This window comes from Ctenopharyngodon idella, chromosome 10 (genome assembly GCF_019924925.1).
Source record: "Ctenopharyngodon idella isolate HZGC_01 chromosome 10, HZGC01, whole genome shotgun sequence".
Taxonomy (NCBI): Eukaryota; Metazoa; Chordata; class Actinopteri; order Cypriniformes; family Xenocyprididae; genus Ctenopharyngodon; species Ctenopharyngodon idella.
The window spans coordinates 36,498,097-36,519,088 of NC_067229.1; the positions used below are offsets into that span (position 1 = coordinate 36,498,097).

Genomic DNA, 20,992 nt, shown 5'->3' on the forward strand with positions numbered 1-20,992 from the left:
CTCATTTTCCAGCTCCCCTAGAGTTAAACAGTTGAGTTTTACCATTTTCGAATCCATTCAGCCGATCTCCGGATCTGGCGGTACCACTTTTAGCATAGCTTAGCATAGTTCATTGAATCTGATTAGACCGTTAGCATCTCGTTAAAAAATGACCAGAGTTTCAATATTTTTCCTATTTAAAACTTGACTCTTCTGTAGTTACATCATGTACTAAGACCGAAGGAAAATTAAAAGTTGCGATTTTCTAGGCCGATATGGCTAGGAACTATACTGTCATTCCGGCGTAATGATCAAGGAACTTTGCTGCCGTACCATGGCTGCAGCAGGCGCAATGATATTACGCTTTACGAATATTACGAATTACACTTGTGATGGGAGAAACAAAGCTTTTCAAAGCTTTGAAAAAAATTGAACCAATTGCTTTGCAAAATGATTCACCATTTCGAAGCATATGAAACACCACACGCTGGTGACCCCTGCTGGTCAGAACAGTGTAAATGCAACAAAAACTCTGGCAAAACATGCATGAAAACACCTTTTATAAAAAAATTATAAAATAAAATATAAATAAATAGAGAAATAATAATAAACAACAATATAATAATAATAATAAAAACACTAATCCTTGTATTTAATCCTAAGTATTTATGTGTTTATGTATATTTGATTGTCAAAATATGTAGTATCTGGAAAAAAAATTATGGAGATATATATTTACATTTAATTTTCACAACACATTTTACAAAAATATGTTCAGAGATTAACATTTGCTCTGTTGTAAGTATATACCCTCTGGGTTCTACTCACACCCGCTCCGAGTGGGACTTGAACACAGGTCACCGGCATAGGAAGCGGGCACACTAACAAGGAGGTTAAAGACCACAGTCTCTAAAATCCTTTGCTAGTGCGCTTCTTGAGGTCAGTACAACCGTCACTAAAATCTCATAAAGAAACAAAACAGAATGTCATTGAGATCTCGCAAAGAAACAAAACAGAGCGTCATTAAAATCTCATTAGGGAACATCTTGTTACTGAAATCTCGGGTAGTAACAAAATGGACTGTCGTGACTGAAAAAAAACCTGACAGTCATTGAAATCCCATAACCCAGCAAAACCGAACGTCATTGTAATCTTGTAATGAAACAAAACCAACTGTCATTAAAATCTTGTAAAAGAACAAAACATAATTTATTGAGATCTCGTAACTGAACAAAACTGACTGACAATGAAAAAAGACTGTCGTTGAAGTCTGGTAAAGGAACAAAATCAACCGTCATGAAATCTCATAACAGAACAAAACTGACAGACACTGAAAACTGACCGTCATTGAGATCTCTTAATCGAACAAAACCGACCATCATTGAAAACTCGTAACTGAACAAAACCAACTGTCATTAAAATCTTGTTAAGAAACAAAGCCAACCGTCATTAAAATCTCGTTAGGAAACAAAACCAAGTGGTGTTGAAATCTCATAATAAAAAAAAAAAGGTCATTATTTAAATCTTATAAAGAAACAAAACTGACTGTCATTGAGATCTCGCTAAGGAACAAAACTGACCGTCATTAAAATCTTGTTAAGGAACATCTCGTAATGGAAAAAAACGTCTGTTATTGAAATCTCGTAAAGGAACAAAATGGACTGTCATTGAAATCTTGTAATGGAACAAAACTGACCATCATTGAAATCATTGGTCAAAACCAACTGTCATAAAAATCTTGTAAAAAGAACAAAACTGACCGTCTTTGAGATCTTGTAACTGGACAAAACTGGCCGTCACTGAAATCTCATAACGAAACAAAACCGACCATCGTTGAACTCTTGTAACCGAACAACACTGACCATCATTGAAATCTTGTAATGAAACAAAACCGACTGACTTTGAAATCTCGTAAAAGAACAAAGGAACAAAACTGATCGTCTTTGAAATCTCATAACAGAACACTGAACAAACTGAACAGACATAACAGACTGACACTGAAAACGGACTGTCATTGAGATCTCGTAACTGAACAAAACCAACCATCATTGTAAATGACCAACTGTCATGAAAATCTTGAAACAAAGCCGACCATCATTAAAATCTTGTTAGTAAACAAAACCAAGTGGCACTAAAGTCTTGTAATGGAAAAAAATGACATTATTTAAATCTTGTAAAAAAAAAAAAATTAAAAAAAAAAAATTTGACTGTCATTAATCTTAGAATCGAACAAAACTTACCGTCATTGAAATCTCATAAGTACCCACAACATACATCAGCACTAAACAACTAACATCAGCACTAACTGTGATTTAACAGCATTTAGCAAATGCAACTGTAAGCTGTTAAACCTTAGATTTTTAATCACAGGTGGATCTGTAGTAATCTGCACTTAGCATGTGTGTTTACTCAAAGCATATTACTGGTATGAGAGTCCGAGCTCATAGAGGGGCTCAAAACCCTGACCTAAGGGTTAGGGTTTTTTAAAAGAGCACAACAAGCAATGAACAAACTCTCAGCCAAGATATCTCCTTCCTCCGGACCCCTACCCATCACACTTCACCTGCCTACACCAGGTAATGTTTTTAGCTTTGCGTATAGTTTACTGGAGTTTTTATATTGTTTAGTTATTAATACAATCTTAAAAATAAAGGTTCTTTATTGGCATCTATGGTTACATAAGGAACCTTTATCATCCATACAACCTTTCTGTTGTGTTCGTAAGTGAATTATATTGTGACTACTATATTTTGAAGTGTTTTGTTCTGATATAATGTGTGTGAGAATGGATGTGAAGGAGTAAACAAGATCAATGAAGTTAGCTACTACTGTCTCGTGTGTTTTATTGTTTAATAACTCCTGACAGATACCACACTTGCAAAAATAATCCTTATAGTGGAAAACATTTGTGAGATTTTTATCTAAAGAACAGGGAAATGTTCTTCACACTAAGGAAAAAAAGGTTATTTTAAGAACTGATCACTGAAAGGTTCTTTGGGGAACTAAAAATTGTTCTTCTATGGCATCACTGCAAAAAAAAAAAAAAAAAAAAAAAACTTTTTGGAACCTTTATTTTTAAGAGTGTATGGAAATCTATCAATTGTAGAAGTAGGAAAAGGTGACATTTGTAATTGTTTAAATGACTTGCCTTTGTTTCTCTTAGCAAGTGAGAAGGATCCTCAAGAACAGAATTTAATTCAGGATGAATCTGATGCAGAAAGACCATCTAAACGTTGCTGCACTCGCTGGCCATTCCGAGCTGTGCGGAAGGTCACATGTGGGCTCATTTTAGGGGCTTGTGTGGCTGTTTCCTGGGCCTGGGGTACTCATAGTGCTAAAGAAACTCTGATAAGACATCCCACCCCATTCTTTATCATCTGGTTCTGCAGCACCTGGAACATTCTCTTTTTTCCCTTTTACTATCTGTGTCATCTTCTCACAGAGAAACAGAAGCAGTTGCCAACCACCGAGTTCAGGTTAGAAGAAACCATTTAAAATGAACGCTGGATTGTTTTATATCTTTATGACTTGTTAGGATGCATGTTTGGCTGTCCAGTATTAATTTGCTAGAGTGCTAAAGCAATTAAATCAAGTAAATAAACATTATTGTACTGTATATCATTCTTATTTTAACTTAATGTTCTGAAAGCTGTTTAGTGCAAGCTGCTTTCAGTCCCTAATCCTCCCAGCTTTTAGTACAGCTAAACAAATTACCACTTTACATTAATGAATCTTTGAATGGCCAACAGCCCATTATCAGTGCAAAGTCATCACTGAAACTGGCTTGCAGTTGGTAGTATAACAGCAAAACCTTCAGCATTATCATTTGGGGATAGGTTACAGGCAACTTTATTATAAATTGTACTGAATGTGCATGCACAGAGTCCTGACTAAGCTGTATTTTTACACATGGGATTTAGACCGTTCTATTTATAAAGCACTAAAGCTGCATACATTGATCTTTACTAGTGAAAGAATTGTGGATAGCGGTTTTTGTTGCAGAACATTCACATGCAAATTAATAGTTCCATGAATTAATTGACACGGGGACAGGGGCAAGTTATTTCACTCTTTTTTCTCCAATAAATATTTCTCAGGGTCAACCCTATTTTGGTTAATCAAGGGGAAAAAAAGTTCTTTTCAGACGTACTGACCTTTTGTGACAACATGCCCCAATAGTGAGACATTGTTTTGACCCATGCAAATTTCAAGTATTGTATTTTAAATAATTTTCCTAACCCTAATTGTTGATTCTGATTGGTTGAGCCGCATTCAAAGCTGCTGTAAATTACACTATAAACATACACCAAAATAAATAAAATAAAATAAATCTTTTTATGGACTGTTTTATAAAAGCAATAGTCCTTATTAAGAGCAGCGCCATTACAGGTGAAAGCAAGGCTGTGAGGGATATACTTACTATGTTTTCAATGGCATCCGCTGTAAAAAGCTGTATAAAGCTCTTAGATCACTTAATTTTCCACATCTAATGTTGTCTGGAGTTTTTTGGAAAGATCATTTTTACAGTGTCAGCAGAACAATCCAAAAACACATTAAATGACAGTACGACCCACTGAAGAGATGTATGTCTATCCCTCACAGTCTCGCTTTCATTCCCGTTAAAGGGATCCTTGATTATGATTTCACTTTTTTAACTTTAGTTAGTGTGTAATGTTGCTGTTTGAGCATAAACAACATCTGCAAAGTTACAACGCTCAAAGTTCAATGCAAAGGGAGATACAGAAATTGCTTTTTAACGACTAAAAAATGGCTGGTATCCACCTTATTCCTACGCCCCATGACGCTTTGCGCCAATTATGGGTGTAACTTCCGTTAAGCTGTAAACAGTCAGTGAAAGGCTCGCTCATGAACGCAACAAGGTACTTTCAACAGGCCATGAAAAAGCGTGATTCTTTCCACAGCAATAACGGACAGGTTAAATATAACTATAGTGATATATATCTGTATTTTGTAATATACGTTTCCTTAATAAAAATGTTCATGAACTTCAGCATTGCGTGATACTATTTCAAAGTGATTTCCATCATTTTTACAGATAATAAATTGTATTTACCTGTGAAAACAAACCTGGAAAGAGACGTGAGGCTTTGAGGAGAAAAACGAGAGATTCTTCGTGCATTCCAGTGAATTATTAATGGGATATATCATAAATTATATCGGGAGAACAGACCACACATGTGCAATATATGTTGTCATTTTTCATACTATTACAGCGGTATGCAAAGGGACAAAAGAAAATAATCACGAGGATAGAAAGCAGCGGCTGAAAAAAGCTCTTGCCATAGATATTCTTATTATAACATGTTACGTTAAAATACCAAGCGTTACGTTATTCTCATGATGTCTGAAAATAAAACATTAAAGAAAAATTGACAGCTCATTCAGTCAAACTGACAGATAAGCTTTATTTGTAGGGCAACCTTATGATTTGAAACGATTCGTTTCAGTCTTTTTAAATGGAAGTTCCCCAAACCGGAAGTGCAACCCATAATTCGAAACGCAGTAGGCTAGTCGGGAATAAGGTGGATAGGGACTACGACGAGCTTCTTTCCAGTTCACATTAGCACTTTTGGTGCGCACCCGGGTTCGAATGACGTCAGAGTTCGGTACTTTTGGATGATGTGAACACTGTACTCTGAACTCGGGTGCGCACCCGCGAACCGTACCCGAGTCCGCTTAAAAAGGGTGGTCTGGGGTGCGGTTCAAGTGAACTCCGGTACGGTTCGCTGCTGATATGAAGGCAAACATACCAAATTGCGGAAGTGAACCGCTATTAATGCCGTATTATTTGATAAAAATGTGTGTTTGTGTTTCACTCACTTTCCCGACGAGCGTGACTGACGTGCTGCAAGCAGAGAGCTGTAGTGTAGCCTTTCTCATTTCTGCTCGCCCTACATTCGCGGCAGATAGACGCAAGTGCCCTTATGAACAAAGCCAACGGTTCAAAAACAAAAATATAAAAGTGAGGAGAGCAACGCGGAGCAACGTTATGCATTTTGCCGCCTTCTCCTGCGCCGTCGTTACTAAGCAACGGAGTAAACAGCTGCTGGTTTGATGACGCAAACGAACCGAGGGTCGGACCCAAATAATATAATATGAACACAGTCCAGTGGGGGCAGGGGGAGGGGGAAGCAATCGAACTCGGGTCCGGTCCAGGCAATCGAACCAAGTGTGAAAGCAAAAGTTGTAACTTCTTCCTGAGTCTCTCCATCAGTGTCCGACTTCGATTTGGACAATGTAAGGCTGAACGCTGTTACTGACTATTATCGTAATTTTGGCTGCGTGAGATTCTCCAGTTTTGTTGTTGTTGAGCAACTGAAGCACAAGCTGTTAAAGCTCCACCCTCTTCTGGAAAGGGGGCCAGGAGCAGCAGCTCATTTGCATTTAAAGGGACATTTACAAAAACGGCGTGTTTTTGCTCACACCCAAATAAGGGCAAATATGACATGCTATAATAAATGATCTGTGGGGTATTTGGAGTATTCTCGGTGCTTATTGCTTTATTGTGTTATTGGACTTTTGACTCAAAATCTCATAATGACTGAGATAAAGCTTTTGTGACAACTTGCCCCAGTCTACCCTATTTCACTACTGAAAGAATAAGTGATAGAGAGTGTTGTGTGAGCATGGTTTGCAACCTTGTCATTTTGATGTGACATGCTGCTGTATATCTTTTTATTCTCTTTTGATGTACAGAAAATGTAGTCAGTTTCTGGGTGAAGAACTGACCGTAAGAATTGTTCTGAAAGGAGCAGCTCCATTCTCAGTGCTATGGAGTTTATCTGGTTATCTGTACTTATTGGCGCTTTGTCGCATCTCCAAAGTGGACGTAAGTGCCGTCCTCTGCTGCAGCCAAGCTTTTACATTCCTCCTTTCATGGATCGGACTCAAGGACCGCTTCATGGGTGTCAGGGTGAGCAATCAAACTGGATAGCATGTGTGTGAGATTTGGATGTTTTATTATTGCAGTATTTTTTAATCAGCTGACTTATTTTTCACCAACTATATTCAGGCAATCACAAATATTCATTTATTTATTCCAATTTCTATTTAGGTAGTAGCTGCCATCCTGTCCATCACTGGCATTGTTATGTTGGCCTATGGGGATGGTTTTCATAGCGACTCAATCACAGGAGTGGCACTGGGAGTTGGCTCAGCTTCAACTTCTGCTTTATTCAAGGTCAGCACTTTTAATTAATCCCAGTGACTCTTTCAAATTCGAAAAAAAAAAAATTGTTCATCAAAAAGATTCTTCTTTTCTGAGTTGCATCAGTAGTGGCGACAAATTTTGTGTAATGAACTAGTCATTGTATCATTAATTTATCCGATTCATTAACAACTCCGAGTCATTCACAACCGAAACAATTATCGTTCTTGAAATTACTAATACACTACAAAACTCCAGAAGAGTGAATGAGTTAAGGAATTCTTTTTTCTGCAGTTTTACTGTAACAACTAATTGCTTCATGTCTCAGGTGCTTTTCAGAAAGCGTGTAGGGAATGTCCATCCAGGCCCTGCCAGTGTGTTACTATCCTGTGCGGGTCTGTGTAGCTTTGTCCTCCACTCCTGGGTGTGTGTATTGCTTTATTTCACACATGTGGAATACTGGCCTCCCTCTCAGCACATCCCCTGGGATAAACTCTGTGTCATGGCTTCTCTACTGCTTGGTAATTTATGCTTTTGTTTTCCACTATGCATTATGTAATAACGATTGCACACATTTAATGTTTATAAATTCTGGAGTTAGAAAATTGCATATGATTTTTTTTTAAATTATATTATTGTTATTATTCATTTAGATTTAAATATTTTCATAATTTATTGTTGATATTATCATTAGCCTATTATTATTAAATATTCAAAACAACATAGGTCTGAATTTTATTTGATTTATTGACATATAACTTTTAACTAATTTTTGCCATGTTTTCTTCTAAGTTTTCAATGTGCTGGTAAATGTGGGAGGAATGTTTACGTACCCTAGTTTAATTTCTCTGGGAATTCTCTTGACCATCCCAGCAAGTGCAGGTATGTATTTGTAGAGATGCACTGATACTTAATTTCTCTGCTACCTATACCTATAGTCGATTATTCAGAATGATATCTGCCGATTTGATTTTCTTAAAGGGTTAGTTCAGCCAAAAATGAAAATAATGTCATTTATTACTCACCCTCATGCCGTTCCACACCCGTAAGACCTTCGTTAATCTTCGGAACACAAATTGAGATATTTTTGTTGAAATCCGATGGCTCCGTGAGGCCTACAGAGGGAGCAATGACATTTCCTCTCTCAAGATCCATTAAGGTACTAAAAACACATTTAAATCAGTTCATGTGAGTACAGTGGTTCAATATTAATATTATAAAGCGACAAGAATATTTTTGGTGCGCCAAAAAAACAAAATAACAACTTATTTAGTGATGGCCGATTTCAAAACACTGATTCAGGAAGATTCGGAGTGTTATGAATCAGCGTATCGAATCATGATTCAGATCGCGTGTCAAACCGCCAAACCGCCAAACTGCTGAAATCGCGTGACTTTGGCGCTCCGAACCGCTGATTCCACACGTTGATTCATTATGCTCCGAAGCTTCCTAAAGCAGTGTTTTGAAATCGGCCATCAATATATAAGTCGTTATTTTGGTTTTTTTGGCACACCAAAAATATTCTCATCGCTTTATAATATCAGTATTAAACCACTGTACTCACATGAACTGATTTAAATATGTTTTTAGTACCTTTATGGATCTTGCAAGAGGAAATGTCATTGCTCCCTATGAAGGCCTCACGGAGCCATCGGATTTAAACAAAAATATCTTAATTTGCATTCCGAAGATTAACGAAGGTCTTACAGGTGTGGAACGGCATGAGGGTAAGTAATAAATGACAGAATTTTCATTTTTGGGTGAACTAACCATTTAAGGAAAAAAAAGCTCTCCCAAATATTGCTGCAAACTATACAGAGAACCCTCTCATTTGATACATTAATATAATATTAGAGGTTAAAATTAACAACAGAGCTATTATATTCAACCAATAATTTTCAGATATAATAATTAATTACACTCAAATAAAATTTGAAATGTTTGTATTCAACTTGATTGAACATAAGGTAGTTTTCATAAACTTGTCTTCATGACAAAATTTATGCAAGCATAGCCTACATATAAAATAAGCTCCTCTCTAGTGTTTTTTATAGCTAACTAACAAACTGTGAACAATAGATAATTTTCCTGAGATAAATGCAACGTTAAGTGACACTTTGTATACTTTGTGTATAAATAAACTGAGAAATAAACCTGCTGAAGCCTCACAGACATGTGAAATAGAGTGCTGCAATGATTTTTGTAGGAAGTTAGCATCACCCTGGTTCCCTCAGCAAAAGACCCAATAGGATTTTTCCATTGGCTTTTATATTATTGCAGGAAATAAGCTCAGCGACCAACAAAAGTTTATGATTCTTATACATTTTATTCATCATGATATATTTTATGTTGTAGAATAAAATGTAAAATTGGAGGCATGACGTATTTTTGTACGTCATGCCTCTAAAACTCCATAGACTTAGTTGTGTAAATGATTAAGCATTGGATGTTTAAAGCACATTTAAATTTCTGTTTTTGTACTTTGCATATTTTCCATGGTCAAGTCTATTGCCTTCTCTCTCTTTCTCACTCATAAGCTGTAGATACATTTGTGACGGTCACTCTGCACATTAGCCATGTGCGAGCAGCGGCAGCCAGCATCATCTCAGCAGGGTATCTCATGCTGCAGCTTCCAGAAAACTGGGATGAGAGCACTTTGCGCTGGCTCAGCACACTGTGGCGTGGAAACTGGCGAGAGGACAGTGTCGTCGGAGAAGAGTCTGTAGTGGAACCTGCTGGCATTGCACGAGCAAAACCCAAACCAGCCGTAGTGGCACTCAGCTGAGACTATTTTCAGAACAATTGAGTTAGATCTGAGTGTTGATGTGATAAAATCATAAAATGATTTGTGTCTGATGTGTAAATGCAATTATTCACATTGTAGTTCTGTTTTCATGTTGTTTCAAAATGTCTTTATTAGCTGATGAAACACCAGATTCAATGATGATGATAATAAGAAAGATTATAATAAAAATAAAATGTTAACATTTTACAATAAGATTACAATTACATTTTTCAAATTTAATCCAACATTATTCATTCTAAAATGATATTAAAGTTAAACAATGAACATGAATGCCAGAATGTTTAATTGGATAATCATTCTTTGTTTTCCATCATAACTTTTCTCTGTTGTCAAAATGTGTGTCTAGGTATTAAAATCCTAAACATTTCTTTATTTCCAGTATTAGTGAAAACAAAATGTCAGATTTTCAGTGTGGTCATGTTCAATAAAAGTGAAAACAAAACCGCAGGACCTACATTCAGCTCGCTAGATGGCGTCAGTCCGTTTTCACAGCACTTTACACATTTCACCGCTGAAGTTTCGAGCAGCAGGAAACGTTATCTGTGTTGTGAAGCGGCTGATGAGGAAAGCATGGCCCTTAACGCAGGTAAAATGTGAATAAAGTCATATTTTGCTTATTTTGTTGTTGAGTTTTCTATTTATATATCTCATTAATCTTCAGTCACTTCACTTATTTCCGTTGTGCTAAGGTAGTGCACGTGCAGCCGTGCTAAAATTACATCTCTTTCACGCTAGCAGGTTAGCGCTTCAGTGTATCTGTCTGTATGGGTGTGTAGCTTCATTTCATTCGAAATATCTAGGTCTTCACAGTGTATTTAGCATAACTGACTGTTAGTGACGCCCTAAAGTCGTATAACTGTCTGAAAGATCCAAATACGTGGATGTTAGCTGGCTATTTGTCATCTGTACAATAATGACACACACATGTGCACACATGAGGAATCTCTGTGCTTTGATGAATCTAGATGATGAGGACTTTGAATGGGAGCCTCCCTCCGAGGCGGAGATGAAGGTGATTCAGGCTCGACGGGAGCGTCAGGACAACATCAGCAAGCTGATGGGAGACTATCTGCTGAAGGGATATAAGATGCTGGGGGATTGCTGTGAGCTGTGTGGGGTGAGAGAAAAACACCATACATTCATGCATCAGTAGCTTCATAACAGTGTTTTATTACTGAAAATACAAGCAAGAGCCTTTCATTAAAATTAATAAAATAATATATATATACTGTAAAAATGTAAATATGAACCAATATTAAAATTCTGGTCAATAATAAGTTAAATAAATATATATCAGTCAGTAAGATATGATAGAAATGAATACTTGTATTCAGTAAGGATGCTTTAAAGTCAATATTAAAAAAAATATTTTTTATGGAATTTTTCAATATTTATTATAAAAGATTTATCCATTCTTGTCTCTGTTTTTCTAAAAAATTAATCTGCCCTTGTACTCTTGAATCAAATAACTTCCCCTCCCATTTGCAAATAACAACAACGATCCAATCAAGTCCCGCCCTACATTTTTTTTTCTTGTTCGAGAAGCCGTTTCACTCAAATATACGTCACAATGAGGAAGAAAAAACTATCGCAACTTCCATTTCATGCCGACTTCAAATTGTTCAAAAGTGACAGTACAGAAATTTAAATATTACAAAATATTTGTTTTACAACAGTGTTGTTCATTTGAACTTTCTATTCATTAAATATTAAGCAGCACAACTGTTTTCAACATAATAATAATAATAAGAAATGTTACTTGAGAAATCAGCATATTAGAATGATTTCTGAAGAATCATGTGACACTGAAGACTGGAGTAATGATGCTGAAAATTCAGCTTTGCATCACAGAAATAAATTACATTTTAATATATTAAAAATGAAAACAGTTTACAATATTACTGTTATGTTATGAGAATCTATGATTAAATATACAATATCAGCCAATACCAATTTAAAAAAATCTGGAATTTAACCTGGAAATAAAAAATGTTTTTTCAAAAGAAATTATTTAAAAAAAAAAAAAATAGTTCATCTTTTCACTGAAATTGTTATTTTGAATGTAATTTCTAATTTGGGAAACAATTCTGGTTTAGTGGTTTAGACATCACTGGAATTATAATGATTAATATTTATTTATTACTGATTACAATATGTATGAATTTTCCTATATTTGCAGACAATTCTGCTGCAAGATAAGCAGAAGAAATATTACTGTGTTGCTTGTCAAGAGCTGGACTCCGATATTGACAAGGACAACCCAGGTACGTTTAAATGCAGCCTCTTGAATTGATTATGAATGTACAGTCTCGACTCTTGTGCATCTCTGTTGACTTGTTCAATTTCCCTTTCAGCTTTAAATGCCCAGGCAGCGTTGTCACAGGTACGAGAGCGTCAGCTTGCAGCTCAGTCTCTCCCTGAATCTAACGGAGCCTCATCCAGCGAACCCCCTCTCTCCATCACGGGCCAGCCCCGGCCAGAGCACTGCGAGGGGGCCGCGTCTGGCCTGAGAGGTCCCCCTCCCACCATACAGTCCACTCCTCTTTCTGTCCCAACCGCCAGCTCCAACTTCCTGCCACCAGCCAACCCTCCTGTCCAGACTACACCTCCTATAGGGCCCTTGGGCAACCCCCTCCAACACGCAGCCTTGTCAAGCGCAGAGGAGGCAGTGCTACACAAACTCAGATGGGCCACGCAGGAGCTCCAGCACTCTGCGTCAGTGGAAGCCAGTATCCAGCTCTGCAATCTGATCCGAGGCTGTGCCGAATCCCTGCGTAGCTTGAAAGAGCTGCAGCTCTCATAAGACTGAACTACAGACAGGGCTGTAACAGCACACACACATAAGGAAATATGAGCAGCACTAATATATATATATAGTAACATACTCAATGGAGCGTTTCAGTTGTGTTTGTTCTAAAGCAGCTGAGTATGTGACTGTCGTGTGTTGAAATACATTGCTTGAGCTGCAAAGGCTGGTTTCTTTTTTTTATTATTTGTTGTGTTCATGTCATGCCAGAATTACAAGTTTGAGGTTTTTTTCCCCATTTCTTTATGAACTCCTATTAAAATTAGTTTTAGTAATTAGTTGAAAAATCCATATTTTCTGAAAGCACTGAATTGACTGTTTTGACATAATGTTACTGCAGTGGCACCGTTTTGGTGCTATGAGCTTTGCCATGGTGATGAATAGCAGCATCTTACGTTTGGTACTGTTAAGGGCCGTTAACATAGAATGCGTTTTTGCATTTCAGTGCACTGGTTTTCCATTGTTTTTCTATGTACACACACTAGACAGACTTGTTTGACCTTTGCACAAGCATCTTGAAGTATCCTGTGTATGACAGCATTCTGAAAGTGTGGCGCTACAGTTAAATGAAGCTCAACTTTTAAAAATGTGTCTCTAGACCTAGCTGCTTTTTTTCGTTCCACTGACCCGCGTCTGGCGTTTTTACTGGCGTGAATTGCCCCTTACGGCCCAATGCTTTCCTATTGTTTTTCTATGTAAACAAGCAATAGACAGACATCTCGCAGCGTTAAAAGAAGTTAAACTTTTTTTCTTTTTTTAAAGAAGTGTTTCTAGATATTGCCTTTTTGATTCTACTGCCCTGCGTCTCATAATTTCAACGGTTTTCTATGTAAACACTCACTTGATGGACGTCTTTGACCGGTGTCTTTTGCAGCGTCTTGCACCCACGATGCTCTACAAACGTGGCGCTTAAAGGGTTAGTTCACCCAAAAATGAAAAATTCTGTCATTAATTACTCACCATATGTCGTTCGAAACCCGTAAGACTTTCGTTCATCTTCGGAATGCAAATGAAGATCTAAGATCACATATAAACATTGATCAGCGAACATAAGCAGAAGCTCTACCGAACCTGAGTAATTAATGACAGAATTTTCATTTTAGGGTAAACTAACCCTTTAATATTTCGCGTCTCCAGACTTTGCATTTTTTTTCCATTTCACTACTCTGATTCGCGTTTTAAACTCAAAACACGGTCTGTGTGAATGTCCTGTAAGATATACATAGATACACACAACGCTCAGATGAAGCCTTTAAAAAGTTATTGAGACAAAAAGAAAGAAATAACATGATCGGCTACATCAGATGGTTTTATTTAGATTACTGCAGTAAATTAGAAGAAACAGCGCCTCACTCTGGCCAAACGGCGCACTGGGCGGAGATTTCGGTGGGCGAGGTTTAGCTGTACAAGACAAAAGAAAACGTTAAACGAAAACAAAGCGGGGCGTCTTGATCTCCTGTCCAAGGTTTCCTGACCAGTTTTGCTTATATTTAAGGGTAGGGATTTCTTTTCATCTAGAGCTTTATATTAAATGCGCTGCTTTACGACGAAATGCAAATAAGGAAGAGCGTTAAATCAAATGCCTCATGAAGAGCAAAGATTCTCTAAGAGAGACGGTTTAAACGAGTTGTTAGTTATAGATAGAGTTCATTTTAAACCAGTGTTATATATGAGGAATATCGCATAGAATATGACTTTTCTTTTTATTTTCCGGAAGTTCGTTTTTAGACGTGACAGTTAGTGGCAGTTATAAGGTCATCCGTGTAAGCTCACCTTTAGTAGCTGCAGGCTTTTTTATAGAAAGCTAGAATATTTAATCTCATTTGCATATTTTTGATGGTGTTAAATATAAATGAGCAAAATAACAACACCAGGCCTAGAAAAGTTTAAAACCAGGATTTTATTTTAAAAGCGAAAACAGTGAAATCGGAAATGAACGGGTTTCAGTCCAGTCCTGCAGATTGTCCGGCTGGAAGCGTCTGTTCCATTGAAGGTTTGCCTCCCTTACCCAAAGGACTGAGTGGCATCCTAAACTCGAGCGGAGGGTCATGGAGGGACATTGAGAAGGTCTACAGCAAGAGGACGCGCATCCAAGCGGACATCAGCAAGTCCAGAGTGAGCGACTGTCTTGGCCGCAGTAAACCAGCGAGCCTTGACGCAGCGCTGGCCGTGCTGCGCAAAGAGATGGTGAGTATGAGACAACGCCTGAATGAGCCAGTGTGACCTTCACTGAATTTCTGCTAAATTGGCAGCTATTTATGGGTTACAGACAAATGTCAGAGATGATTAAAAAAAACATCTTTTAAAAGTCTAGTTTAAAGTATGTGCCAAGTTTTTTTTTTTTTTTTTTTTTAATGAAATGTACAATTGTAATCTTTGTATTAAGTTTCATATATTTTTGAAAAACTTCTTATAAAATATTTTTAAGAATATCAAGGTTTTTTTAGGTTTACTCCCTTCTGACCTGAATAAAACATTTTTTTTTTTCCATTAAAACGTCAGAATATGTAAGGAAAGAAAACGCAAAATTCTATACTGAAAGAAAAATAAATAATTAGAAAGTATTATAAAATAATAATAAAAGATTGTCAGAAGTTTTTTCAAGAATATTTATTTATTTATTTATTTTACAATCTCTGGACAGTTACCCTACCTAGGTAAAAAAAAAAAAAAAAAAAAAAAAAATCAAAACAACTTTTAATTCAGAAATTAAAAACATGTTAATCATAACAGAATCATTTGTATGACAGTCATTTTAGTTTAAAAATGCATTTTAGCTGCATTTTAAATAGCTTAATAAATGAATTAAATACTATTTTAACATTTCCATTAACATTTCCTTGACAGTTTTATTGAAAACAATATTATTCTCCCTATAAAATATTTTATTTTTTACTATGCAAACTCATTACAGCTGTTTGAACAAATATTTTTTGGTACATTAGTATGTATCTGAAATCTGCATATGTTCTTGTGTCTTTTGCAGGTTGGTCTTCGACAGTTAGACATGTCCTTGCTGTGCCAGTTGTGGTCTCTATATGAGTCCATACAGGAATACAAAGGAGCTTTCCAGGACATCTCCTCTTCTTTGTGCGAGAGCTCCTTCAACACCGAAAATGGTTATTCTGAAGATGAAGATGAGGAAGATGTAGATGAAAATGAAGGGGGGAGTGGGGAGACTCTGTTATCCCTTCCTCAGCCCACTCAGAACTCCCGAGACCAGTGGATCAAAGACTCTTTCCACATCCCCATTTAAAAGAAGTTTAAATGGGGATGTGTTATAGTTATAGATCTGTTATAAATATAGATCTGATCTCCCATGATTATCATCAGTATAAAAGGTGACAAACATGACCCCATTGCTTGAAGGATTCTATAGGCATCAAAATGATCAAGGCCTTTATTTTTGTAGGATACTATATGATTGTAAGCTTGTTTCAGGGGAACCATGGAAAACTGCCTTTTCACTGCCTGTAAGTCATAAAGACCGGATGTGGACTGACAGGAAGAGGATGTTGTGGCCAGAAACAGTGCAGTCTAGGATGTTTTTCTACTTATGGTAAAGCGTGTATACATCAAAAATGGAATTAAAGACATGCCTTACTATTCTCTCTTTTGATATATCAAGTCACAATTTCATTATATTATATAGATGTGTCAGATGTGTATTATCACTTGTCTATTTTCTTTATCACTTACCAGCATTTGAGATACTGTTTATTTTATTATACAACATTATTTTTACCACCTCTGTTTTTCATTAGTAAGTTCAACTGAATGCCGAATTTACATTTTGTACAAAATGAAAAATAAAACAAATCAAACTTTTCCCTTTTTGCTGGTGGTCTTAAGAAAGTACTACAATAAAAGTGGTTTGTTTCCTTTATAGTATAGCTAAATGTTTTGTTGTCTGACATTTATTTATTTATCCACTCAAAATACATGTTCAACATGTTCAAAACAGTTGTCCAGTGCAGATATGATCACATCAGCCATTAGGTGGCACTCATTTCCTTCCTAAAGTTTGTAAATTGATGTTTTGAGTCATGATGCCAAGAATAATAAGAGTAAACAAAATAACTGTTTTGGGAAACATCTCTCCCTTCCATCGCCTTGGTACCATTTAGCGCAAAAGAAGATTGCTAGATTCTTCTGGTTTAATGTTTATCTTTGAGTCAGACCAGATACATGCCATCTGATTAAAACAATTATTCTAAATTTGAATGTTTGGATTGAGGTTCGTTCAGATCTTTCTGAACCACTCTCTCATTACGCAGCAAGTATAAACAAATGGTTCCAGCTACTCTTGTGCTTATTAGGTAATACTGATAGCTTCTTTTGCATTAGGGAGAGAGGGGAGGAACAAGTTCAGACACAGGCCATGCAGTACTAAAAAAAACTGTTCCCATCACTAATATTATTATAGTAACACAGTGACTGCATGTCCTGCAATTTCCATCAAACTTAAGCTTTAGGTTTTATCAAGTGTATATGTAAGTCTATAGCAGTTTAATAAATACAAAGTTCTGTCATGAAACTCTAGATGGCACAGGCTGATAGGTCCTTAACTCAATCTGCTTGCATCACATCATTCTCTATAGGACACAGCTGATTGGTTCCTGCTGTATTTGTAGCCATTGAGCTTGCTGTTCAACTTTACAAATACTTGGTCAGCATTTGCTGTAGCAGTTAGTGATGGGAAGTCCGTTTTTTTTCTTCGATTCATTGCAATGAACTGGTTAAAAAAAAAACGATTCAACGATTCAGTAATGTTGCATATATACAATAATGACATGAAACGTAAAAATTGTACATGTCTAAAGCATATATAGTGAATAAAACTAGTCTTAATCAACTCACCTTTTTACATAAACCATGAGAAACCTTAAAAAAAAACATTAATTTCGCCCCTCATTCAAGTCAACTGGTCATTCACGCATATGCTCGCATCAGCAGCTCATTGGTTCTTCGTGGACGTGTCCGAGTCAGAACTGTTTCCTCAGTTCAGTGTACTGGTGACACGAGAACTGTTGAAATCATTAACCAACTTTTGACTACTACTTACTCTTGAACTACTGCCATCGGATCACTGTTATATTTCCAATACCTTTTTTATTTTATACTTTATGCTTTTCAGCAAAAGACATCAGAAACATACATTTTTCCCCCATTATGAAACCCTCCACTCACAGTTCTCGGCATGTTGGACATGCCTAAAAGACTGTTCTCAGTTCAGTGTACTGTTGGACTAACTGGAGCTCTGAATGAGCTGGCAAAAACTGACATCATAGGATCATATACTCCTGGATATTGGCTCATTTCAAGATGGATTGACTGTCAAACACGTCTAAAATGAGTTTGATTGAGTAACTTGAGATCTGTGCTGACTTGCGCCGCAAACTGTTTCAGATGGTTCAGTCCGATTTGGTGAACTGATTCAGCCAGTTCACTAAAAAGAAATGGTTCAAAAGAATGATTTGTTCACGAACTGGACATCACTATTAGCAGTTGCAGTGCAATTTCAGAAACCCTCCACCAAGTCTGTGGTTTTCCTGTGGAATTGGGCTACTTTAACACTATTGCCGCGGGTTGTTTTTGAGTAGCTATTGGGTGGGTTTTGTTGTGAAAACCTGGCAACCCTGCCCTCCACCTTTCCCAGCTCCACTTGTATAAATCTGCTATGGGTAATTAATGTACAGGAAAAAAAACACACACAAAAAACCACAATGTATGCTATATTGTACAGCAGCAGCATGTCTCGCTTGCTCACAGCTGCATGTCGTGTATGAATTGGCAGTAGACGTCCGTACTTGCTCTGCAGCTGCAGCGTAGTAGATTTATTCCACCAAGACCAAACATATAAACATTATCATGTTCATTACCATTCCAAACACTCCAAGACTTGTCATGATAGAAATAGCAATATACTATAGCAATTTTAATGTAATATATAACAATATACTGTTGCAATTTTTGTAATTTAATTTAATTTAATTTAAAGGGAGGGGAGTTTGGAAACTCATAGTCAAGACCACACATTTTTTTTTTAGCCTTGGTTTAATCTCTGACATTTATTTCAGTTGAAGTTGAGCAGGTGGATGAACCACAGTGTTTAAACTGCCATTCGGGGAGGTCAAGATCTCCATGCTCACTGCAGCTGCTGTCAGAGTGTGTCCTCTAAAGAATAGCAAACAGTTATTAAATGTTTCCGTCTGGTGCTATAGACTAAGTGGTCTTCTGTTTAAGTCTTCGCAGGTAGACAACAGGAACAAAGCTCTCGGCAGTCTTACAGCACTGAGAATTTGTCATTGTGCCACAGCCCCACTCATGTGCCAAAATCTTGCTTTTGACATGCTAAAACACTCCCACTATACTTTCCACATTGCATACCGTTTCTTCATGGAGACTATGACAAACTGCACATATTTGGTATCACGGGGTGATTAAGTGGTGAAGGATATGGCATTTCTCTAGAAAGCTCTATAAATAAAACACAGATGTACAAGATATTGTTGGATACAATACCTCAACAAGGTATTCCTGTTAAAAGTAACTCAAGGTCACATTGCTATCTTTTCAATCACATTAATATGAAAAATATGCACTTTCTGCCCTTGTAATGATGGGTCGACAGAATGTGGATCCATTTGCAGCTAGTTTATTAAAAGTACTTACAGAGTAGACAGGGCAAAGGCAGAGGCAAAAACAGTAACAGGCAATGGTCGAGGCAGGCGGCAGACAAACAGAATCAGGGTACAGGCAAGGATCAGGGCAGGCAGCAAAACATTCACAGTCCAGGAAACAGGCAAAGATCAGGGTCGGCAGCAAAGGGTCGCAGGGAATAAACAGTCCAGTCGATAACAGGTAAACAGTCCACAGAAAAACGCTCAGAAATGATCACCAAGGCAAATCAAGACTTCGCGATGTGTGAGTGTGTGTGTGTGTCTTAAATAGTGTGAGTGTGATGCGGTGCAGGTGTGTGTGCAATCAGTCCCAGGAATGAGGGCCCATGGGAAACGTAGTCCGAATGAGAACTGATCAGTATTCCGGTGATGGCTCCCTCCGGTGGTCCGGAGGAAGGGCCGAGGGAGCCACATTCGTGACAGAGCCCCCCCCCTGTGAGCGGCTCCAGACGCGAGGAAGCAGACGCCGGGGTCTACCACGTGGTCGAGGGGCCGGTCTCTCCGGGTGCGTCCGATGAAATTCCTCTGTGAGTGAGGGGTCCAGGATATCATCCGCATTGACCCAGGATCGCTCCTCCGGGCCGTACCCCTCCCAGTCGACCAAGTATTGTAGTCTCCTACCCCGGCGCCTGGAATCGAGCAGCTCTCGTACTTGATAGGCTTCCTCGCCTTCAATCATCAAGGGTGGGGGGGCGCGGACCTCGGCTCCCTCTGGCTCCCCTCTCGGACCCCCGGCGGGTTTCAACAGCGAAACATGAAAAGTGGGAGAGACACGGTAATTAACAGGCAAATCTAAACGAAATGATACTGGAGTTATTTGTTTGATAATTTGAAAGGGCCCTACAAACCTGGGACTGAGTTTTCTGCATGGAAGCCTTAGCCGGAGGTCTCTAGTGGACAGCCAAACCCATTGTCCCACGGCGTACTGGGGATTGGGACGTCGGTGACGATTGGCCTGCATCTCCTGCCTTCTTACGGCGCGTTGTAAGTGCTGATGAGCTTGGTCCCAGGTTTCCTCGCTTCTTTGCATCCATTCAGTGACAGATGGTAGATTGGATGGTTCCCCAGACCAAGGAAATAATGGAGGCTGGAAGCCCAAGACGCATTGAAAGGGCGTGACACCAGTGGCAGGTTTTTGTAGGGAGTTTTGGGCATACTCTGCCCAGAGCAGATAACGACTCCAGTCCGTCTGGTTGCGTTGGCAGTAGGTGCGTAGAAAACGTGTTAATTCCTGGTTCATGCGCTCTGTCTGGCCATTGGATTCTGGATGGTACCCTGAAGTGAGGCTGACATTGATATTGAGGTTTTTGAAAAAGGAGGACCAGACTCGAGATGTGAACTGTGGGCCTCTGTCTGACACAATGTCCTCGGGTAGTCCATAGAATCGAAACACATAATTGCAGAGAAGCTCGGCCGTTTCGAATGCTGTGGGGAGCTTGGCCAGTGGTATGAGTCTGCAGGCTTTTGAGAAACGGTCGATGACGGTGAGAATGGTGGTGTGGCCCTGGGATTCTGGGAGATCAGTGACGAAGTCAATGGCGATATGAGAC

General features: G+C 38.1%; 3 protein-coding genes across 4 annotated transcripts; all 3 read left to right on the top strand.

The window, feature by feature from the left end:
- Window positions 1-2,482: 2,482 nt before the first annotated feature.
- Window positions 2,483-9,932, top strand: LOC127520310 (solute carrier family 35 member F4). The gene is made up of 7 exons (XM_051908292.1): window positions 2,483-2,555; window positions 3,143-3,455; window positions 6,697-6,913; window positions 7,055-7,180; window positions 7,476-7,668; window positions 7,940-8,029; window positions 9,685-9,932. The coding sequence occupies exons 1-7, from the start codon at window positions 2,483-2,485 to the stop codon at window positions 9,930-9,932; spliced, it is 1,260 nt and encodes a 419-aa protein (XP_051764252.1).
- Window positions 9,933-10,389: 457 nt separating this feature from the next.
- znrd2 (zinc ribbon domain containing 2) lies at window positions 10,390-12,923 on the top strand. The gene is made up of 4 exons (XM_051907795.1): window positions 10,390-10,539; window positions 10,919-11,070; window positions 12,133-12,217; window positions 12,308-12,923. The coding sequence occupies exons 1-4, from the start codon at window positions 10,524-10,526 to the stop codon at window positions 12,754-12,756; spliced, it is 702 nt and encodes a 233-aa protein (XP_051763755.1). The 5' UTR covers window positions 10,390-10,523; the 3' UTR covers window positions 12,757-12,923.
- Window positions 12,924-14,049: 1,126 nt separating this feature from the next.
- On the top strand, window positions 14,050-16,587 carry fam89b (family with sequence similarity 89 member B). Of its 2 annotated transcripts, XM_051907798.1 has the most exons (3): window positions 14,050-14,255; window positions 14,672-14,946; window positions 15,746-16,587. In XM_051907798.1, the coding sequence occupies exons 2-3, from the start codon at window positions 14,692-14,694 to the stop codon at window positions 16,013-16,015; spliced, it is 525 nt and encodes a 174-aa protein (XP_051763758.1). In that variant the 5' UTR covers window positions 14,050-14,255; window positions 14,672-14,691; the 3' UTR covers window positions 16,016-16,587. The 2 variants fall into 2 exon arrangements, with proteins under 2 accessions (XP_051763758.1, XP_051763757.1); XM_051907797.1 differs by having other exon boundaries at window positions 14,063-14,946.
- Window positions 16,588-20,992: the final 4,405 nt, after the last annotated feature.